This window comes from Aquarana catesbeiana, linkage group LG11 (assembly GCF_042186555.1).
Source record: "Aquarana catesbeiana isolate 2022-GZ linkage group LG11, ASM4218655v1, whole genome shotgun sequence".
NCBI lineage: Eukaryota > Metazoa > Chordata > Amphibia > Anura > Ranidae > Aquarana > Aquarana catesbeiana.
Window position 1 is genome coordinate 257996977 of NC_133334.1, and position 19891 is coordinate 258016867.

Below are 19891 nucleotides of genomic sequence, written 5' to 3' on the forward strand. Positions count from 1 at the left end.
CGATATGTATTCTTCTACATATTTTTGGTAATAAAAATCACAATAAGCGTATATTGATTGGTTTGCGGAAAAGTTATAGCGTCTACAAAATAGGGGATAGATTTATAGCATTTTTATTATTATTATTTTTTTTACTAGTAATGGCGGCGATCTGTGATTTTTATCAGGACTGCGACATTATGGCGGACACATCGGACACTTTTGACACATTTTTGGGACCATTGGCATTTATACAGCAATCAGTGCTATAAGAATGCACCGATTACTGTAAAAAGGTCACTGGCAGTGAAGGGGTTAACACTAGGGGGAGATCAAGGGGTTAACTGTGTTCCCTCTCTGTGTTCTAACTGAAGAGGGGATGGGACTGTCTAGGGGAGATGACAGAACGCTGTTCATACTATGTATGAACACACGATCTGTCTCTTCTCCCCTCAGAGAACTGGGATCTGTGTGTTTACACACATAGATCCCGGTTCTCAGTGTGCCACGAGCAATCGTGGGAGCCCGGCGGTAATTGTGACCGCCGGGCACTCGCATCGGCTTCGGGAGGCGAGCAGCGGGCGCCCCTAGTGGCCACAGGGAGGAGCGATGTTACATAACGTCGTTTCGCCCAGCCGTGCCATTCTCCCGCAATAAAACTGCGGTGGCTGGTCGGCAAGTGGTTAATAAAAATTTTTTTTAAAAATCAGTGATAGGTAATAAGATCTGAATGTACATATTTAGCCAGGCTCAGACTTCTCAATAGTGGCAGGGTGAAGGGTTGAACTCAGCCACTGCTAAGTGGTTCTCAACTCCTGGCCCCAGGGCCCACTAACAAGCAAGCTTTGCAAGATAACTGAAATACATCACAGGTGATATCATTTGCTGCTCAGTAATTGCAGTATTCTAGACTGCATCTTCCCAAGGTTATACCTAAAATCTGGCCTGTTAGTGGGGACCTGAGGACCGGAGCTGAGAACCAATTAGTTAGACGAAAGTATGGGAAACACAGGCCAAATAATAGTTAGTATTCCTTTGCCTTTGTCAAATAGATCCCCCTATTAGAAGGTATCTTGAAGCTCTATAAATGATATAGAGAGAGAAATAATTCCCTCTGAGACTCTTCTAGGCACTCAGGCCCAACACTTTCATATAGAGGTTGATTTACTGTGTGAAAATGGGCAATGGAGCACTTAAGACACTTAAGTTCTCATAAAGCTTAATGCCACTGGCGTGACTTGGACATAGAACCAGCCCTAGCTCTTATCATCCAAAGATTTACACCTCCTCGGGCTACGTCTCTTTTCCAGACAAGCAGTTATCCCATCATGGCATAACTGTATCAAAGAATAAGCTACAGAAATAAATGGCAAATGTGAAAACCTTTATGGATGGGTCCTGACAGTTGATTTCTATCCGCTGGCGTTTCAGTGAAGGTGGTATGTCGTCTTCTGTTACCTCATGATTTTCTAACATGACTGTGGAGAAACAGAGAAAAAAATAATAATCAATAATTGTGACAGGAGTTTGTCACAACAACTGAAATGTTTATTGGCATTGCTCCCCAGGCTGTCCACCCTGTGACCCTTTGTCCTGTGGCTGTGAGTACACCCGCAATCTTAACAGATGACACCGAGTGGGTGGAGTAATGGCACGTGTGAACAGATTCCTTGGGTTAGGCAGCTCCTCCACTGGCTGCGAAAAGATCAATGTGAGAACAATTTGTAAAACCTAGAAAGAGTAAATACGTAGCAGGATCTGCATAAACTCCAAGTGTCTAAATATCTACTCAAGTGACCACATGCTTGGTCCGCAGCCACAGATGCATCTGTTTTTATGTGTTGTTTGATATAGTCTGTGCTAGTGCATGTGTAGTATCTCTTACCCAATTGCAAACTCCACAACCTATATAACATTATATACAACCCAAATTGCAAAAAAGTTGGGATGCTGTGTAAAATCAACAGTAAAACAGAATGCAATTATCTGCAAATCTCAAACCCATATTTTATTCACAATGGAAAATAAAAAACATATCACATGTTTAAACTGAGAAAATGTACCATCTTAGGGGAAAAAAATAGGAAATTTTAAAATCGACGGCAGCAACAAATTTCAAAAAAGTTGGGACAGAGAAACAAAAACCTGGGAAGTGATACTAACAAGGAAGAGCTGGAAGAACATTTGCAACAAATTAGTTTAATTGGCAACAGCTCAGTAACATGATTGGGTAAAAAAATGGTCATCATCACCACTCTGTGAAATAGCGAAGACTTTAAATACATCATCACCTGCAGTACATATCATCAAAAGATTCAGAAAATCTTTAGAAATCTCTGTGCACAAGGGACAAGGTTGAAATGCAATATTGGATGCCTATGATCTTTGGGCTTTCAGATGGCACTGCAGTAAAAAACAGGCATGATTCTGTGATGGACATCACTGCATGGGCTCAGGAACACTTCCAAAAATCACTGTCTGTGAACACAGTTCGCCATACCATTCAAAAATACAAGAAGCCATACCTGGAATGGAAAGAAGAAGCCGTATTTGAACATGATTCAGAAACGTTGCCCTCTTCTCTGGGCCAAAGCTCATTTAAAATGGTCTGTTGCAAAGTGGAAAACTGTTGTGTGGTCAGATGAAGATCGAAATTTGACATTCTTTTTGGCAACCATGGCCGCCACATCCAACGGACTAAAGAGGAGAAGAACCTTCCGGCTTGTGATCAGCACTCGGTTCAAATGCCTGCATGTCGAATGGTATGGGGGTGCATTAGTGCGTGTACATCTGAAAAGGTACCATCAATGCTAAAAGCTATATCCAGGTTTTAGAGCAGCAAGTGCTCAAGCAAGAATGGGACAACATTCCTCTCCCAAAACTCCAGCAACTGGTCTCTTCAGTTCCCAGATGTTTACATAGTGTTGTTAAAAGGTGAAGGAATGCTACACCATGACAAATATGGCACTGTCCCAACTCTTTTGGAATTGAGGTTGTACTTTGCAAGGTTTTTGTTGCCCTATGCCAACTTTTACCTTATTTTTCTTAAAATGGTACATTTTTTCATTAGATATGTTTTTTATTGTGAATAAAATATTGTTTTATAAGATTTGCAAATTATTGCATTCTGTTTTTATGTAGATTTTTACACAGCATCCAAACTATTTTGGAATTGGGGTTGTACCTAGGTATACATGTTTGTGCGTTTTAACTTTTTTAAAAATAGATTTTCTTGATTTGGAGCAAACATACGAAAAAACACTTTTTTCAGTCTTCTCTGGCTGCAAGCTTGTACCAGGTTAGAGACTTACTAGCTAATGAAGTCAGAATCAGGATAATGAAGCATGCATTATTTTCAAAGGTGTGGGATGCTTTAATGTTTCCAGAAGCCTAATTCTATTATGCTTTTTAAATTCATATGTAAATCTAGCAGCTGTACTTAGTCTCCACACAGACACACACATATACCGTGCTTATTTAAAGTAATACTAAAGTCTCAGTTTTTTTTTTTGTTAAAAATAACAAACATGTTATACTTACCTGTTCTCTGCTGTGGTTTTGTCAGAAGCAGCCCAGATCCTCCGCTTCTCGAATCCCTCTTTGGCGCTCCTGGCCCCTCCCTCCTTTTGAGTGCCCCCACAGCAAGCAGCTTGCTATGGGGGCACCAGAGCTGATCCACGGCCGGGTGCCACCCCCTCTCTCTTCTCATTGGTTCACTGACTTTGGTTGACAACAGTAGGAGCCAATGGCACTTCACTGCTTTCTCAGCCAATGAGGAGAGAGAGAGTGCTGGACAGCCGAGTCTCTGGTGCAACATCGCTGGATCGAGATGGGCTCAGGTAATTATTTGGGTGAGCTGAGGGGGGTTGCTGTACACAGAACGCTTTTTATCTTATTGCATAGAATGCATTAAGATAAAAAACCTTTTGACTTTACAACCACTTTAAGCAGCAAATAAATGTTATAATGAAACTAGAACAGTTTTTGGTCCCTGGACCAATACACACCCAACAGTTAGAACACTTACCAACCAAGGTGGACCACATATAAAAAAATACAAGTCAATCTGTGCTTTTTTGCTAAACCTGCTCTGCGCTCTCCGCTTGGTTCTCTCTATGATGCAAATTCAAACTTCCTCTTCTCCAAGTTTGGAACAACAGAAACCTTTACCTTGGAATGTGTCTAAACTGTGATAGTAAAATTCATCAAGTCATGGAAATAGAAATTTCGAGTGGAGCTTAACGCAATTCAGGAGTTTCTTTTCAAAGTTTTGTTATTGACATTCTAAAAAAAATGTGTTACACTGTGTCCCCATTCTGCATATTGTGTCTTAGGGTAATACTAGTTTAGCTTTGGTGCACATTGCTGGATTGAAATCAGGTTTAGGAAAGTAATATTGGGGGGGGGGGGGGGGTGGCTGGGGGAATGCACACAGCAGGTTTTTTTAACTTCATGTATAGAATGCATGGAGGTAAATAACCTTTAGCCTTTAGAACCACTTTAATGTTGGTTACCATGTATACGCTTTTGGGTTCTAAGTAGCTGTTGAGATTAAAGTGACCAATGATTGCATTAAGTAGCATTATAGTCACAAAAATAAGTATGTATGAATAAATATAAGGTAAGAAGACATAAAAAAAGGTTGGAAGACACTTCTTAAAAGAGTTTGCAATTACACATCACTGACTGCGAAGATATACAGATAGCCACCACTATGACAACTCTGTATATGAAATACCATTATGTATGGCACAGCAAGCATGTAAGTGAACATTAAATAAAAACTATATTCAGATAAACATCTATAGCAAAAACAGTGATGTTCCCCTATGATTACATGCCTCCTCTGAATTATTTTTCACTGTCTCAATAAAAAAAAAACAGCACAGAGCCCATTCAATTAGCAACAGTCAACGTAAGGACTCTATACGGGCTATGCCATTTCAATCACACTGTTGAGAAGTTAGGGGGTGTGAAGAATTTTGGGCTGGTAACACAGAGGAGGGTGCAGGGATAGCGGCAGAGTCAGAAAGCAAGTAAGGGCAGGCCAAGGGGTATATCACCCTGATCACAATCTAAAGATGCCAATTACAATCTCTTCAGCAAACAAAAACAAGGTCGACTCCTTGCACTATAAGGAGCGATTATACCGCTTATACCGCTTTACAGAAACAACCTCTCCTCCCCATCGCGCTATTTCCCAGTCACAGCTGCACAAATAGATAATGTGTATTTTAAAATGGAATTGAAACTACTGCTGGAGAAAGCAAGAGATAAGGACTTACATCACAAATCTTTAAGACATCTTAAAAGCAGGCGAGGAACGAGACAAGCATAGATATGGAGGAGGAGAACAGTGAGCTATCTGTACCAAAGACCAGCAAGTCTAATTAACTGCCAAATAAACTGCAAATGAAGAAAGCTAAAGGAACAGTTAATAAACACCAGGCAATCTGTACAACATTTTACTACCCAATAAAAATCAACTGACAGGACCAGGACAAGTTACATCTTAGCTTTATATACGAAAGCTTAAGAGGTCCCTTCATAAACAAAGTCCTAAATTACCATTAAAGAAACACGGCAGTTTATGCCGCATGAAAGTGCCTCTAACAAAAGTATTTATAATTATACTGAACAATTTAGATTCTTATGAGGCCCACATCGAATTGAGATGAAGAGGTCATCCTACAGCATGTTTAACAACTTAAATACCGGACACTTTCACTCCTTCCTGCCCAGGCCAATTTTCAGCTTTCAGCGCTGTCACACTTTGAATGACAATTGCGCGGGCATGCAACACTGTACCCATATGAAATTTTTCCTTGTTAAAAGATTTTATTGAGTTTACAAGAGCATACATAACAAAGATGCTAATTGAACATAAAAGTGCAAAGAGAGTGAAGCTCAACAAAACATAGGCTGGTCTGTATGTTGAACAAACAATGAGTAACAAAATTTAACAATTTCCGTTAATGTAGTGCTTTGAGGGAGCACAAGCGAGGTCAGGTTGTTCGGCGGGGCAGAAATCGGTTGCTGTTGGAAGACAGTGTGGAATGGCTGTGTCCTGTGTGATAACAAGAGCTTCAAAACCATACAGGGGAGGAAAGAAAGGTTAAAGAGACAGGAGGAGGAGTCCACAAGGTTGACCTGAGAGCCATTGCAAGGTGTAGTAGTCACAGCTTAATGTCAGCTACCATGGCAGGAGGACAGTGCCGTAAAAGGTCAGCAGTAGACAGTATTTTACCCAGGGGTGCCAAATTTTGTCGAATTTGGGGATCTGATTTCCTTCTATAGCTGCCATCTTGGCGTGTATCATGGTGTTGTTAATCCCATGCTTCGCCTCAGCTACTACCAAAGAAAGGGATTTCCATGCTTTCGCTATGGTTTGTTTCGTAGCTGTAAGGAGATGGACAAGAAGCTTGAATTGGGTGCGTGACAAGCATTCTGGTGTTGAGTTAAAGAGTGCAGTGAATGGGTCAGGCTGTCCCAACATGTCAAACATTCTGCAGGTAAGAGCGAAAATATCATTCCAGAAGGTTTGGGCTATTGGGCAGGTCCACCAAATATGCAAGTGGGTGCCCTGATCCAAACAGCCACGAAAACAAAGAGCTGAGTAAGTGGGTAAAAATGTAGCTACCCTGGATGGTACTAAGTACCAACGGGTCAGTACTTTATAGTTGGCTTCCACCGCTAGGATGTTAGGAGAGGATTATTTAGTTACTGACCAGATCTCAGACCAGTCTGCAATGTCTAGGGTACGCCCTAGGTCCGCCTCCCATTTCTGGGTGTAGGGGGGTTTGCTTGAGTCAGGTTTGACTAGAAGCTGGGAATAGAGGAATGAGATCAGTCCTCTAGCATGTGGATCTCTTATACATGTAGATTCAAAGCTAGTGAATTGATTTAGGGGAGTGTCTGTGCCATTATTGGGCATGTAAAAGTTTTTAATTTTGAGGTACCGGAACAGTTCTGATTGAAGTAAACCGAAGGTCTCGTAGAGAGTCGGGGAGGAAATTTGGGGCTGTGACTAATTTATGTAACCTTAATAAGCCCAAGGACGCATTGAATGCCTTGGGGGAGTCCCAGGTGGGGTAAAAGGTAAGGTTTTTGAGGAAGGAGAGGAGGGGGTTGTGAGGGATTGCAGATGATAATAAATTTGAGTCTATCCCAAAGGGATATAAAGTGTTTGGCGACGGGGTTGTGTAGACTAGGTTGGTCTTTGGGACGCAGCCATAGTAAGTTAGTGACTGATAGGGGGTCACATTCTGCTGATTCTATCGCTACCCAATAAAGGAATTTCATGCATGGCATGGTATTTGGGTAGGCTGGCAATGTGTGCTGCTCTGTAGTAGGCTGTGGATTTTTGGGAGGTAGAGTATGTACTTAAGTATACAGGGTTTAGATGAACCTCAGACGAAAGCCGCTTCTCGTTTCTGCACAAGCCGCGTGCAATAGACAGGGATTGGGATTGGTAAGACACTAAACAAATATAGTAGTTTGGTTAGGTTCGCCATTTTTATTACATTGATTTTGCATAGCCATGATAATGGGAGAGAGGACCATTGTTCCATCAGGTTTGGCACCTGTCTCAGGACTGGTGGGTAGTTAGCAGAGAAAAGTTCTGAGATAGAGGCCGTGAGGTGGATCCCTAGATTTGGGATTGTTTTCACCATCCAGGCAAAGGGGAGTGCAGTTTTCGCAGACTCTATCTCCACTTTGGTGAGGGATATATTCAGTGCTAGAGATTTCTTAGGGTTGACTGTCAGGCTCGAGATGATGGCAAACCTGTTGAGAATGGGTAAGAGATTGGGATCTGAGACCTGTGGAGATGGTAGAAATAGCAAGATATCATCTGCAAAGAGGCATATTTTGTATTGATAGCCTCCTAATTCTATTCCGTTATCGTTGGGTCGGATCTAATTAGATGAGCTAGTGGTTCCATTAAAAGGGCAAATAAAAGGGGGGAAGTGGACAACCCTGGCGTGTGCCTCTTTCTATATTAAAGGAGTCAGATTTGTAACCTGTGTATTTTATGTATGCTTGGGGTTTGTCATAAAGTGCGGCAATCCATTTGGTAAAGTGAGGGCCAAAACCCCATTTCTGGAGGGTATAATGTAAATAGGACCAGGAAACAGAATCAAAAGCCTTCTTGATATCAAAAGAAAGAAAGCAAGAAGGGATACGGCGGGTTCTGGCTATATGTGCTAAGAGACCTGCCCGGCGTACATTGTCGCTTGCTTGGTGTATAGGCATAAAGCCCACCTGATCACGATGTACAAGACTGCCAATGATTCGGTTTAGGCTAGTAAATATCAAGGTTTAGGAGGGAGATGGGTGGGTAATTTGTGCAGGAGGTGTCATCGGAGTGGGGTTTAGGGATCATACAGATAGTCGCCATCAGTGTCTCCTGTCTGAAAGAGTACACCTAGGAGTACATTGAAGGTAGTGGCGAGGATAGAAAAAAGGGTCTCTGTAAATGTTTTGTAGTATATGGCTGAGTATCCATCTGGGCCCGGTCTTTTGTACAATTGTAGTTCTTTGATCGCGTCGATACATCCTCTACTGTGATAGGGTCTTCATGTTGGCTTCTTTGGTCTTGGGATAGCCCGGGTAGGTTTATATGGGAGAAAAGGGCGTCGGCACCCGCCAGGTTAAATTTGTTTGCTGCTGAGTATAAGGAGGCTAGGTGGGAATGGAATTAGTGAACTATCTTCACAGGATTACTAGAGTAGACCTCGTTTGACAGTTTAAGTCGGATTGGCTTGTTTGGTTTGTTTAAGGATTTGAGTGTGCGCGCCAGTAATGTATCAGGATTTCATATAAAAAGCATGTCTAGCATGGCGCAGGGATTTGTCAGCGGATTCAGTGAGGAATAGTTTGTATTTCAGTCGTGCCTTATCTAGTTGGGTTTTCGTGTCTGGGGTGGGGTTAGTCTGAAAGGAAGCGAAGGAAATATGGAATTCAGATTCTAGTTTTCGTGCAAGATTCCTACGTTCTCGATTAAATATTGCAGATTGCCGCTGGAACACTCCATGCAGTACAGGTTTGTGTGCTTCCCAAAGTGTTAGTGGGGAAATGTCAGGACTGATGTTGTGAGTTAGGTATTGTTTTATGGCTTGCTCGATGATTAGACGGTGGGTAGGATGTTTGAGCATTGAGTCCGGGAGATAACAAATAGCGTTGTGGGTTTTTGGTATAGTTGAAGCGATGGTAGTGTAGACTGCATTGTGGTCCGACCAGGGAATAGGGACAATGCTTGAGGTGAGGATCTCAGGTGCCATACCAGTAATTAAAAAATATGTGGTTAATGCGAGAGAAGGTCTGATGCGGGTATGAGTGTATCGTCTTTTAGTTGGGTTGCTTTCCCGCAAAGAGTCAACTAAGTTGTGTTGAGTGAGAAGTTGGGAGAAAGACAGTTTAGTAGGGCTTTGGGCCGGGTTGTAGGGGGATTTGTCTAGGAATGGGAGGAGGACCTGATTTGAGTCACCACACGTGATAATTGTTCCCATATTATGTGCAGATACTACCTGCATTAGGTGTGAGAAGAAGGATGTTGGCTTTTTTGTTGGGAGCGTAATACGAGGCGATGGCAACCGCTGTATCCATTATTTGGCCTGTGAGGATTACGTACCGTCTTTCTGGGTCTTTAATTTCGGATTGAGGAGTAAATGGCACAGAGTGGTGGAAAGCTATGAGGGTTCCGCGCTGTTTGGTGGTAGCTGAGGCAGTAAATGCTTGCGGGTAGAAGGAGCTCAGAAATGTAGGGGTGGAGCGCACTGTGAAGTGAGTTTCCTGTAGGCATACTATGTGTGCTTTCAAAGTGTGGAAGGAACGGAAAGCTTTGGTGTGTTTCTGCGGTGCATTGATACCCTGAACAGGGAAAGTATGTTTGAGGGTGCTATGGTAGCTGATTGGGGAGATAGAACTTACCGGTTATCGTGACACACTGGCCAGGTAGGTTAACCTGTGTGGACAAGGAGGAGGAGGAGGAGGAGAATTTGGGGTAAAGAGCAAACAAAGTATGAGAGGCAAAATAACATATTATGTACTTATAGACAATTACATATTGTATAACATAACATATTATGTATGTACTTATAGACAATTCCAATTGAAGCCCGTGATGAGGGATTTAATACCCTATCAGGGGAGAAGGAGCAATCATTGATCGCCCACATATTAAGGATGGGCAACCGAGGGGGGTGAGGTGGGGCACATGAGTCTTGTGAGGGAGAAAGCCAATATAGAAAAACATCTGTAAGATGTATAGGTGTTTAGCCTACAGGGCATTGAGCCAATTTATGGTATATAGCTCCGAATGCTCGTAAAGGGGGAAATATGGGTTGTGTTCTAATTTGGGGTGTGACCTGATTTGTCCAAGGTGGGGGAGGGGGTTGGGAAGGGGGAAGGGGGATGGGGAGGAGGGAGGGAATGAGGGAAGGAATTAGGGAGGGGGGGGCGAGCGTTTGGATCTAATGGTCGGGGTAGGCAGAGATTAGTTTAGCAGATTCAGTGATATCGGCAAATACATGAGGGTACTATAGTGTGTCACATGTGCTAACCAGTTGCATGTAACAACACAACGTCAACTGTTTGAGCTGATAAGAACATAACAAGCTTGGAGAGCCGTATCCAGTCCGTGAACGAGTGAAATTGACCACGGCTATATATGTCAATCTGGAAATGACAAGGAGCTGGATTTCCGTGGCATATAGCTAATGGAGTTCCAAAATGCGGTATGCCGCGCTCCATGGCTTGGAAACTAGGTTGAGGTCTAAGCTAGTATAGTGACAAGACAGTTGGACAGGAGGATATGGTCAGCGTTCAAAAGGAGTAGAGGACGGAGCAAGTGACCTGAGGTGAACATTAGGTGCAAGTCTCAAAACAAGGTACCCAGAGAATAGGTGTAGTAGGCAACGTAATGGCCTTTCAGAGTCCAAACCCAGTGTGGGTGAGGTGGAGTACCCAAGAGTATAGCAAGTTGTCAGTCCATAGAGTCTTCCTGGTCCAGAGAAGGGGATGTGAAGCGTCCTCTCTTGTGTGGTAGTTTCCATGTTTTCTTGAGGATTGGGGAGGTTTGCGCGGGGAAGATGAGGCCGATCTTCTGCGCAAAGAGTTGGTGTTGGGGAGAGTTTCCGTCAGTTGTAGGTCTTGCAGGGTCGGTTGGAGCTCTTCCGGTGATCTACAGGTGTGTTTGGAGCCCCTGTAGGTAAAACGGATGGAGAACGGGAAGCCCCATTGATATATGATGTGATGTCATTGCAACTCTTGGAGCTGAAGCTTCATGGCTCTCCTCTTAGATATGGTTAGGTGGGACAGGTCAGCAAAGAGTTGATAGACATGACCTTGAAAGGTTAGGGTGTCCTTGTCTCGGGCCGCTGCTAAGAGTTGTTCCTTAGTACGAAAGAAGTGGAATTTTGTGATAATGTCGCGAGGGGGGCCATCCGTTTTCTTTGGTGTAAGGGCCCAGTGCACTCTATCCATTTCCAGACGTTCAATTGGTATGGCTGGCAGGAGTTCTTGGAATGGTGCTGTTATGGTGGATTGTAGGTCAATTACCATTTCGGGAATGCCTCTGATGCGCAAGTTGGATTGTCTAGCCCGGTTTTCATAATCTTCTAGTCTGGACTGCAAAGTTAGGTTTTCTTCTTTAAGGATTTACCATGTAATCTTGTGCTGTATGTTCTATCTCATCCACTTTAATCTCCAGGGCTGCTGCGCGGTTACCCAGCTCTCTTATTTCTTTAGTAAGGCTATTGGTTATGTACTCAGAGGTCTGTTGTAGGGCTTTGTGCAGCATGCGTTCAATTTGCTTTAAGAGAGCTGGGGGAGCAGAGGTTTCATGTGGAGAGCTGTGAGGTAAGCAAAGTTCAGTGTCTGACTCACCTGGGGAGTCTGGCTGGGTCAGCTTCAGTTTGTGAGAGCGAGCTGTGCTGCTGGAGGAAGAAGGAGCTCTGGGCTGGAGCTTGTGCTAGTGCTTCCTTAATGGAGGAGTTTTTTTAACTTGATGCAATTGCCTCCCAGCACCATGGTGTCCGGTCCAAACAGAGCTCCGGGGATCGGGGGTGCTAGCGGGTGAGTATCGCTAAGTTCGCAGCCGGTGGCCTTGCTATATAAGGCGGCTTTTTGTCCCTCACGGAGCGGAGCTCTAACAGTGCATAACCGCTCAGTTATGCTGGCCATACACTATAGGAAAAATCGGCCAAACCCATTTTCAAAGAACGAACCTTTGGCCGTGAGCGCAAACGATAGTGCTGTCATTACATGATAAATTGCTCAGTGGACATAAATGAATGCTTTCTTTGTTCGTTTTTTTACATATACCTAGTACAAACAGTTCGGACGGGAAAAGCATTAACCTTTCAATTTATCGTTTGATAGAAAATTTCCAAACTTGACCTTCGTTTTATTGGCTCAAAAACGCCCCAATGATTATCGATTTTGTGCCCATTAACTGGCTGAAAAACGAACGGACTGTCTACATGACCGAATTTCGGATGATTTTTCATATAGTGTATGGCCAGCATTAGACTCCGTGCATGCGTCGTCATCCCCCCCCAGATGGCACTGATGAGGAGGCACTAATGGGCACTGATAGGCACAGAAAGGCAGCACTGACTGGCATCACTGATGGGCACTGTTGGGGCTGCACTGATTATCTGTGCAGGTCTCCCCTGTGAGGAAATGCTGCCGATGTGCTCTCCTTTCCTCACACTCTGTCAGTGTGAGGAGAGGAAAGCCGATAACCAGCCTTTCCTTATTTACATGTGATCAGCTGTGATTCGACATAGCTGATCACATGGGTAAAGAGCCGTGTCATCGGCTCTTTACCGAGGTCAGGGATGCGCCGTGTCCCAGGGACACAGCACTTAACTGTCCAGAGATCGGCAGACCTCTTTTTTAGATACAAAGTATATTTTCTATTACTCATAGAAGAAACAACACTCACAATCACAGGCTATGTGACCATGTTTTGAGAGCTGGTTTTCCCGGCTCCCAGTCGTTAGAAGACCCAGAGCTGTCAGTAACAGCTCAGTCTCAGTGGTGGGAGCGCACTTCCAGCACAAACACAGGGGGCATATATGTGATGTCCAGGTATAAAGCCTACTTTCTGGATGCTTCATATATGCTTCATATATGTGTTACACTGTCGTAAGGGGTTAACCCAATGTACAACAAATCCTGACTTTAAAAAGCATGTTTCCCTCCATGCTTAATGTTTTTGGTGTACACTGAAGCCCAACTTTAGCTGGGCCAAAAAAAAAAAAAAAAAAAATCTAAATTTCAGCCCATTGCCTTTTTTAATTAACCACTTCAGCCCCAGAAGGATTTACCCCCTTAATGACCAGGTAATTTTTTTGCAATACGGCACTGCATTGGTTTAACTGACGATTGCACGGTTGTGCGATGCTGTACCCAAAGTTGATGTCCTTTTTTTCCCACAAATAGAGCTTTCTTTTGATGGTATTTGATCATCTCTGCGGTTTTTATTTTTTGCGCAAAAAAAAAAAGACAGACAATTTTGAAAAAAAAGAAAAAAAAATTAATCACATTCCCTCTGTTCTCAGCTGCATAAGAGCTGGGGTAGGAGAAGCAGCAGCACATAGAGCTTCCCTGTGAATGGCTGTGCAGCGGGGGCATGTCAGGACAAGTCTGATCATTGGAGGAGAGTACATTGAGTTCCCAGCATAGCTAGGAAACTGGTCACGATGTGCGCTCCTGCTTAGTGTGGTCAGATTTTAATAGTAAAGCAAGGGAACTAGCATAAAGGAAGCAATACAAAGAGAACGGGATACTTTCTCATACAAATACATGATACAGAAGAGACATATCAGGAATATGAAGTGGTGGGGTAACAAACGCTTTAAGGCTTGTGTTCATGGGAAAATGCAGCTTGCATCTGGATGTATTCTGCTTGCATTTGATCATTTTGAGTTGCCTCCGAGATCAATGATGCTTGCATTAGGAGCTCACTAACAAGTACTTTTGACCTCCCTCAGACCTGCATTTGACCACCAAAGCTGCACCAACCTGCTTTTGCACCTCCACTGACTTGTATGATTAGAGACAAAGTTCTAACACAGACAAAAGCCTGCACACATAGGTCCTTACACTGACAGGTACTGTCTAATCAACGTACATGACAGGCAAGTTATAAAAGGCGATTAGAAATTAACTCACCAGGGTGGTTAACATGTAAATCATCAACTGTTATTTGAACCACTTCTGTCAGCTCCTCGCCTGACATCATGGATAGCTGCCCAAATTCTTCGCAAATTCAATGCGATGAATCGTCCTGCAAAAATTACACAAAAACGTATTTAATACCTCAGCAAGGGTTCCGACTTAAAATGTCAAACTTTTGTAAGCTAAGAATCTTCAGATAAACAATGGAAGACTAAAGACAGCATATCAGTAGATGTTGCTCATGTACAGACAATGTTATTATACCAAGAAGAAAAAAGAAAAGCCCTATCAGCGCTAATATACTGCTAACAGACTTTATTTACCTGAAGTATTAATACTAAAGTCTTGCAAAGTGAAGCACTTATGACCGTGAAAAATTTAGGAGATGTAACCCGCTTAGTATGGCACCACATCCATAGACAGCACAAAAGAACAAAAACCAGAGGATAGGACTTTAACCGTTGTAATCACGATATGTAATCCCAAATAGGAAAAAGAAGTACTCATGTTTATAAAAAATTCCAAAGTTTATTTAACAACATAGTTAAATTATCATAAAAAACATGTAACAAAATTTTGTGCAATAATATGGATGTAACTTTCACCCACAGGCTAAAGTGTGTGCATATACAAATAGACAAAGACAGGTCTCTTTGTATATGCACATGCTTTAGCTATTTAGCCTATGGGGGAAGGTTACATCCATTTGATTGCACAATATTTTTGATATACCAGTATGTTTTTATGATATTTTAACTATGTTGTTAAATAAACGTTAGAATTTTTTTTATAAAGGAGTACCTCTCTTTCCTATTACAAATGGCAACCGTTAAAGTCCTATCCTCTGTTTTTTGTTCTTTAAAAACACTTATGACATCAAAAGGAATATTCTATGTAAACCTTTCACAGTTAAAGTGTACCTATGGTCAAAATGTAAAAATCATATATTCATTTACACCTTGCATTGCAATGTAATTATTCCTATTAGAAGTATGGACTTTCAAAAAAACAAAAACCATTTATACTCACCTAGGTGGATGCACCGCTTAGTTCTCCTATCTGCTCTAAGCAGAGTTGTAACCATCAGTAACTGGCTCTCTGTTCTGCCCCTCCAGCGCTCACTGGAGTGCTGGGCTGTGGAGGGGATGGAAGGGGCTGGTTTAGGCTCTTAGCGGATTGCCGAGAGGCTGAGCTAGGTGCTGGTCCAGGCATTTGTGTGGATTACGACCATATGGCTGAGTGATGTCAGCCGACTGAAATCGGCTCATAGGAGGGCAGAACAAACTTCCCTCCTTTGACCTACAGGAGAAGTATAGCCAAAATAGCTCTGGCCTTTAATCTGAACAATCTTGAAGTTTGTAAATTTACTATGTGAAAAACCCCCAAACATTGTTTTCCTTTAATTCGGTGGCACATTCAATATGACCTGTAAGTAGGCACTGCTGTGTCACACATTTCACAGAGGATTCCTTCTGAACAACAGAGGTGATGAGAGGAGGAGTCTCCGGAGGTGAAGTCAGTACAGAAATCACAGCTTGCAGGCAGCAAGGTACATGTAGTCCTTAGACATATAAATAGTAAACAGCAGAGGGAAAGCCGCAAAGCATGCAGGGAATCCGGGAAGTTGTTTAAAGAGAAAGCCAGCAGATAGGCAAAACTCACAGCATAAAAGGAGATTTTTCAAGTACACTAATGTTGGATAGCCAAGAATAACTATTGTTTGTATTGCTGATGTTATAATGTATGTGCTGTGACCGTAGATCTCCTTTATTATTATTTAACCTGTAGGAATCTTCAGTATATATTTGTTGGTGTATTTCTAAATAATTTTTTTTTTTTTTTTTTTTTAATTATTTATTTATGTCAGAAAACCGGTTCACCGGGACATACAACAGTAATGTAATTGCATTCAATGACAGCAGATACATCGATTATGTTGACAATACATGTGTTACATTCAGATATAATATAAGGAGCATAACATATAACTCTCTGTATGCCTGTATCGTCGGTGTGTATTGTGTGTGGATGCAAAATAGAAGGGGGAACATAAGCTCAGCTGACCGGTTCCCTAATTATTTTATCATTTTAAGAGAGAAAGAGAAGTCTAGCAAGCGGAAGAACAGAATGATAGGTGGGATAGATATAGGTGGAATGGGGGAGGGGATATTATGGGTATGGGGGGGTGAGGGGGGGGGGGGTCTGCATGAGGATGGGGGGGAGGTGGGGCGGAGAGGAATTCGGGGATACAGCTAGTGGAGTGTGGGGATGTGTATTTACTTATGTCTATCTGCAAATCTTCCTATACATACAATAAAGTTTAATCTCAACAACCCTGGAGTGTCTGTCCCTCTTCTGAATTTTTCTAAATAATTTATATTGCTCTTTGTCCTGTGAAAAACTGTATGTAATTTATTCTGTGCAAATGAGGGCAAAATTGAATGTTACTAGGCAATTACATCTCCAGGGTGAATGTTTGAATTCGGAAACTATTTCATCATAGCCACTAGATGTAGCTGAAGGTCAAAGTACATAAGTATTTATTTCCTATGATCATCGGCTCCCCATCCAGTGGCCATTTGGCAGTATTTTCCCAATTCACACATTTGACCTGAAGAGAAAATAGCCTAATGACATTCAATTTTGCCCCTTCATTTGCGCAGAACGAATGTACTGTATATGCAGTTTCACATGATAAATAGTCCTGTGTGCATTTTTTATAAATACACCCCTTGAAGTTAAAGCTGTACTCCAGTTTTTGTTAGACTTTACATAGTTTGTTTTGGGCCAGCTTGTCCCTCACTAACATGTCTCATACCCGGAACACAGTAGAGAGTATCTGATCGGTGCTCAGCCATTCAGAGAAAGCAATGTATTTTAGCAATGAATACAAAGCTTCCATTGATTGGCGACATCATTAGCCCGCCTCTTTGAATATTTCTTTCTCTGAATGGCTGGGCGCCGATCAGATGGACTCTACTGTGTTCCGGGTATGAGACAGGAAGTCTCGACTCACTCATAGCAGAGATCTGTTGCCTCAGCTACATACAGTTTATACACATCCAGCGGCCTCACATGTGAGGGACATTATTTGAGCCAGCTTGTAAAGTCCAACAAAAGCTGGAGTTCAGCTTTAAAATACAATATGGCAAGATTCAATACAGTGTGATTATCTGCAGACATCAACCTACAACCTGAGTCATAAGGGTCAATGGATCTGGCAATGTGAACAGGAATGGTGCTTTAGACTGGTAAGCTGTAATATATTACAGTTATGTTCTTGGGTTTAGATATACATTTTAAGGTAAATAAATCACAGGCCCCGGGGTTTCAAGGTAGTGGGCAAATTGTCAGCCCTCTATTTAAAATACAGAACCTTGTTTTAGAAAGCAAAGCCATCATTTCTAGCAAGTTTACGGGACACTAAATTCAACCACATAGTCCTGGCAGCAACTAGCCTAAAAACGCAATGGTAACGGCAAGCACTGGCTTCAATGCATGCGATTCTCATTCTACTCCTGTTGAGAGGTTTCCAGCGTTCTGCTACGATGCACTTTATGACTTTTACTCCCCAACAGATGTCTAGCACACAAATGGAAGGGCCAACTCAAAAGCCAAGGGGATGTTTTTAAAGAGCCGAATCTCAAATGGTTGTAACGTTTCTATCACAACGAATGCTTTGTTTCCTCGTAAGAAACAACAAAAAACGCACAAATTAGCTGTATAAAACGGTACAATCTGTTTTTCCGGACCCAAAATAAGAATGTCTAAAAACTACCGCTGGCTTGCATTGCAGACTTCACATGAGACACTGGGAAGGAATTTTCTTCTCAAGAGTATTAATGAGGACAAATGTGCAATGGTGCCAACAATGAAGGGGACCAAAACCCCAACAAGAGAACTTCTCCCTTCTACTTTATAAGAATGTATATTTTAGTGTAATCTTATTTTATTGCTATTTTCAACAGTGTTATGCATCAAACAAATGCAAAACAAACAGAATATCAGGTTAATCCAATAAGACTAAATAAATCAATACACACACACATTTTATATATATATATATATATATATATATATATATATATATATATATATATATATACATACACGCACATTGTATTTGTATTTATTGGCGTATAACACTCACTTTTTCACCCTGAAAATCGGGTGCAAATAGCGTGTGCGTGTTATACGCCAATACTTCAATTTTAGCTGCCTCGGAGGGGACAGGGAGGGAGCAGGATGAGCATCATCAGATTACATACAGTGAGAATCTCCTGTTTATTTGGCGGCCTCTGTAATAGGAAGTTCTGTCTCCTGGGCCACCATTGGACCACTGTTCTGTCTATCATAGGAGATTCTCACTGTATGTAATCTGTCAGCGCTCATCCCGCCCCCACTCCCTGTCCCCTCTAGGTTGCAGATAGGCATCGATCAGGCTGCATTGAAGGCAATGGTGAGGCTGCTGCATTGATGTGGACTGATGAGGCTGCATTGATGGTACTTGTGAGGTTGCAGATAGGCATTGATCAGGCTGCATTGATGACAATGGTGAAGCTGCAGATGGGCACTGACCCTTATGCCGCGTACACACGGTCGGACTTTCCGGCATACTTGGTCCGGCGGACCAGAGTGTGCCGGACAATCCGCCCGTGTGTAGGCACCGGCGGACTTTTCCGGCGGACTTTTTCCCAAAAGCCCGCCGGACCTAGATTTGAAGAAAGTTCTAAATCTTTCCGCCGGACTCAGTTTCGGGCGGAAAGTCCGCTCGTGTGTGTGCTGGTCTGACGGAAAGCCCGCTCGTGTGTAGGCTGGTCCGACGGACCAGATACAACACGAGGGCAGGGTATTGCATCTCACGCTCGCTGCAATAGGAAAAACAAATTTTCCTATTGCGGCGAGCGCGGGGCATACCAGGCCCTTAGGTCTGGTATGGATTATAAAGGGAAGCCCCTACGCCGAAAAAAACGGCGTGGGGTCCCCCCTAAAATCCATACCAGACCCCGATCCGAGCACGCAGCCTGGCCGGTCAGGAAAGGGGGTGGGGACGAGCGAGCGCCCCCCCCCCTCCTGAACCGTACCAGGCCGCATGCCCTCAACATGGGGGTGGGTGCTTTGGGGGAGGGGGGCGCCCTGCGCCCCCCCCCCCCAAAGCACCTTGTCCCCATGTTGATGAGGACAAGGGCCTCTTCCCGACAACCCTGGCCGTTGGTTGTCGGGGTCTGCGGGCGGGGGCTTATCGGAATCTGGGAGCCCCCTTTAATAAGGGGGCCCCCAGATCCCGGCCCCCCACCCTATGTAAATGAGTATGGGGTACATGGTACCCCTACCCATTTACCTAGGAAAAAAGTGTAAGTAATAAAACACACTACACAGGTTTTTAAAATATTTTATTAAACAGCTCCGGGGGGGGGGGGATCTTCCTCCGGCTTCGGGGGTCTTCTTCCGGCTTCGGGGGTCCCTCCGCTTCATCTTCTCCCGGCGTCCGGTTGGTTCTTCTCCCGGTGTTCCAGTTCTTCGGCCGGCTCCTCTGCTGTCTTCAGGTAGCTCTCTTGCCAGCAGAGGTCCGGACTTCTGGGCTTCTGGGCTTCTGGGCTTCTTCTCTTCTCTTCTCCAGATGTTGACACGACGCTCTCTCTGGCTGGACTGCTCTCCGAGGGCTGCGTTGTGACTTATATAGGCGGAGACCCCGCCCCCTTTTGATGTCACAGTCCCTGGGCAT

At 43.3% G+C, this 19891-nt stretch overlaps 1 protein-coding gene across 4 annotated transcripts in view; it reads right to left on the reverse strand.

Moving 5' to 3' along the window:
- The window catches only part of BANP (BTG3 associated nuclear protein), a 662871-nt gene that overhangs the window by 542266 nt on the left and 100714 nt on the right, over positions 1–19891 (reverse strand). For 2 of the 4 annotated variants that reach the window (XM_073605714.1, XM_073605712.1), the window contains exons 2-3: positions 14161–14275; positions 1363–1457 (exon numbers count right to left, since the gene is read on the reverse strand). In XM_073605714.1, coding sequence (XP_073461815.1) covers positions 1363–1457; positions 14161–14230 — 165 coding nt within the window. In that variant the 5' untranslated portion in view covers positions 14231–14275. Of the gene's footprint in view, positions 1–1362; positions 1458–2504; positions 2728–14160; positions 14277–19891 lie in introns of those variants that run through there. The other 2 variants (XM_073605711.1, XM_073605715.1) reach the window with 2 other exon arrangements.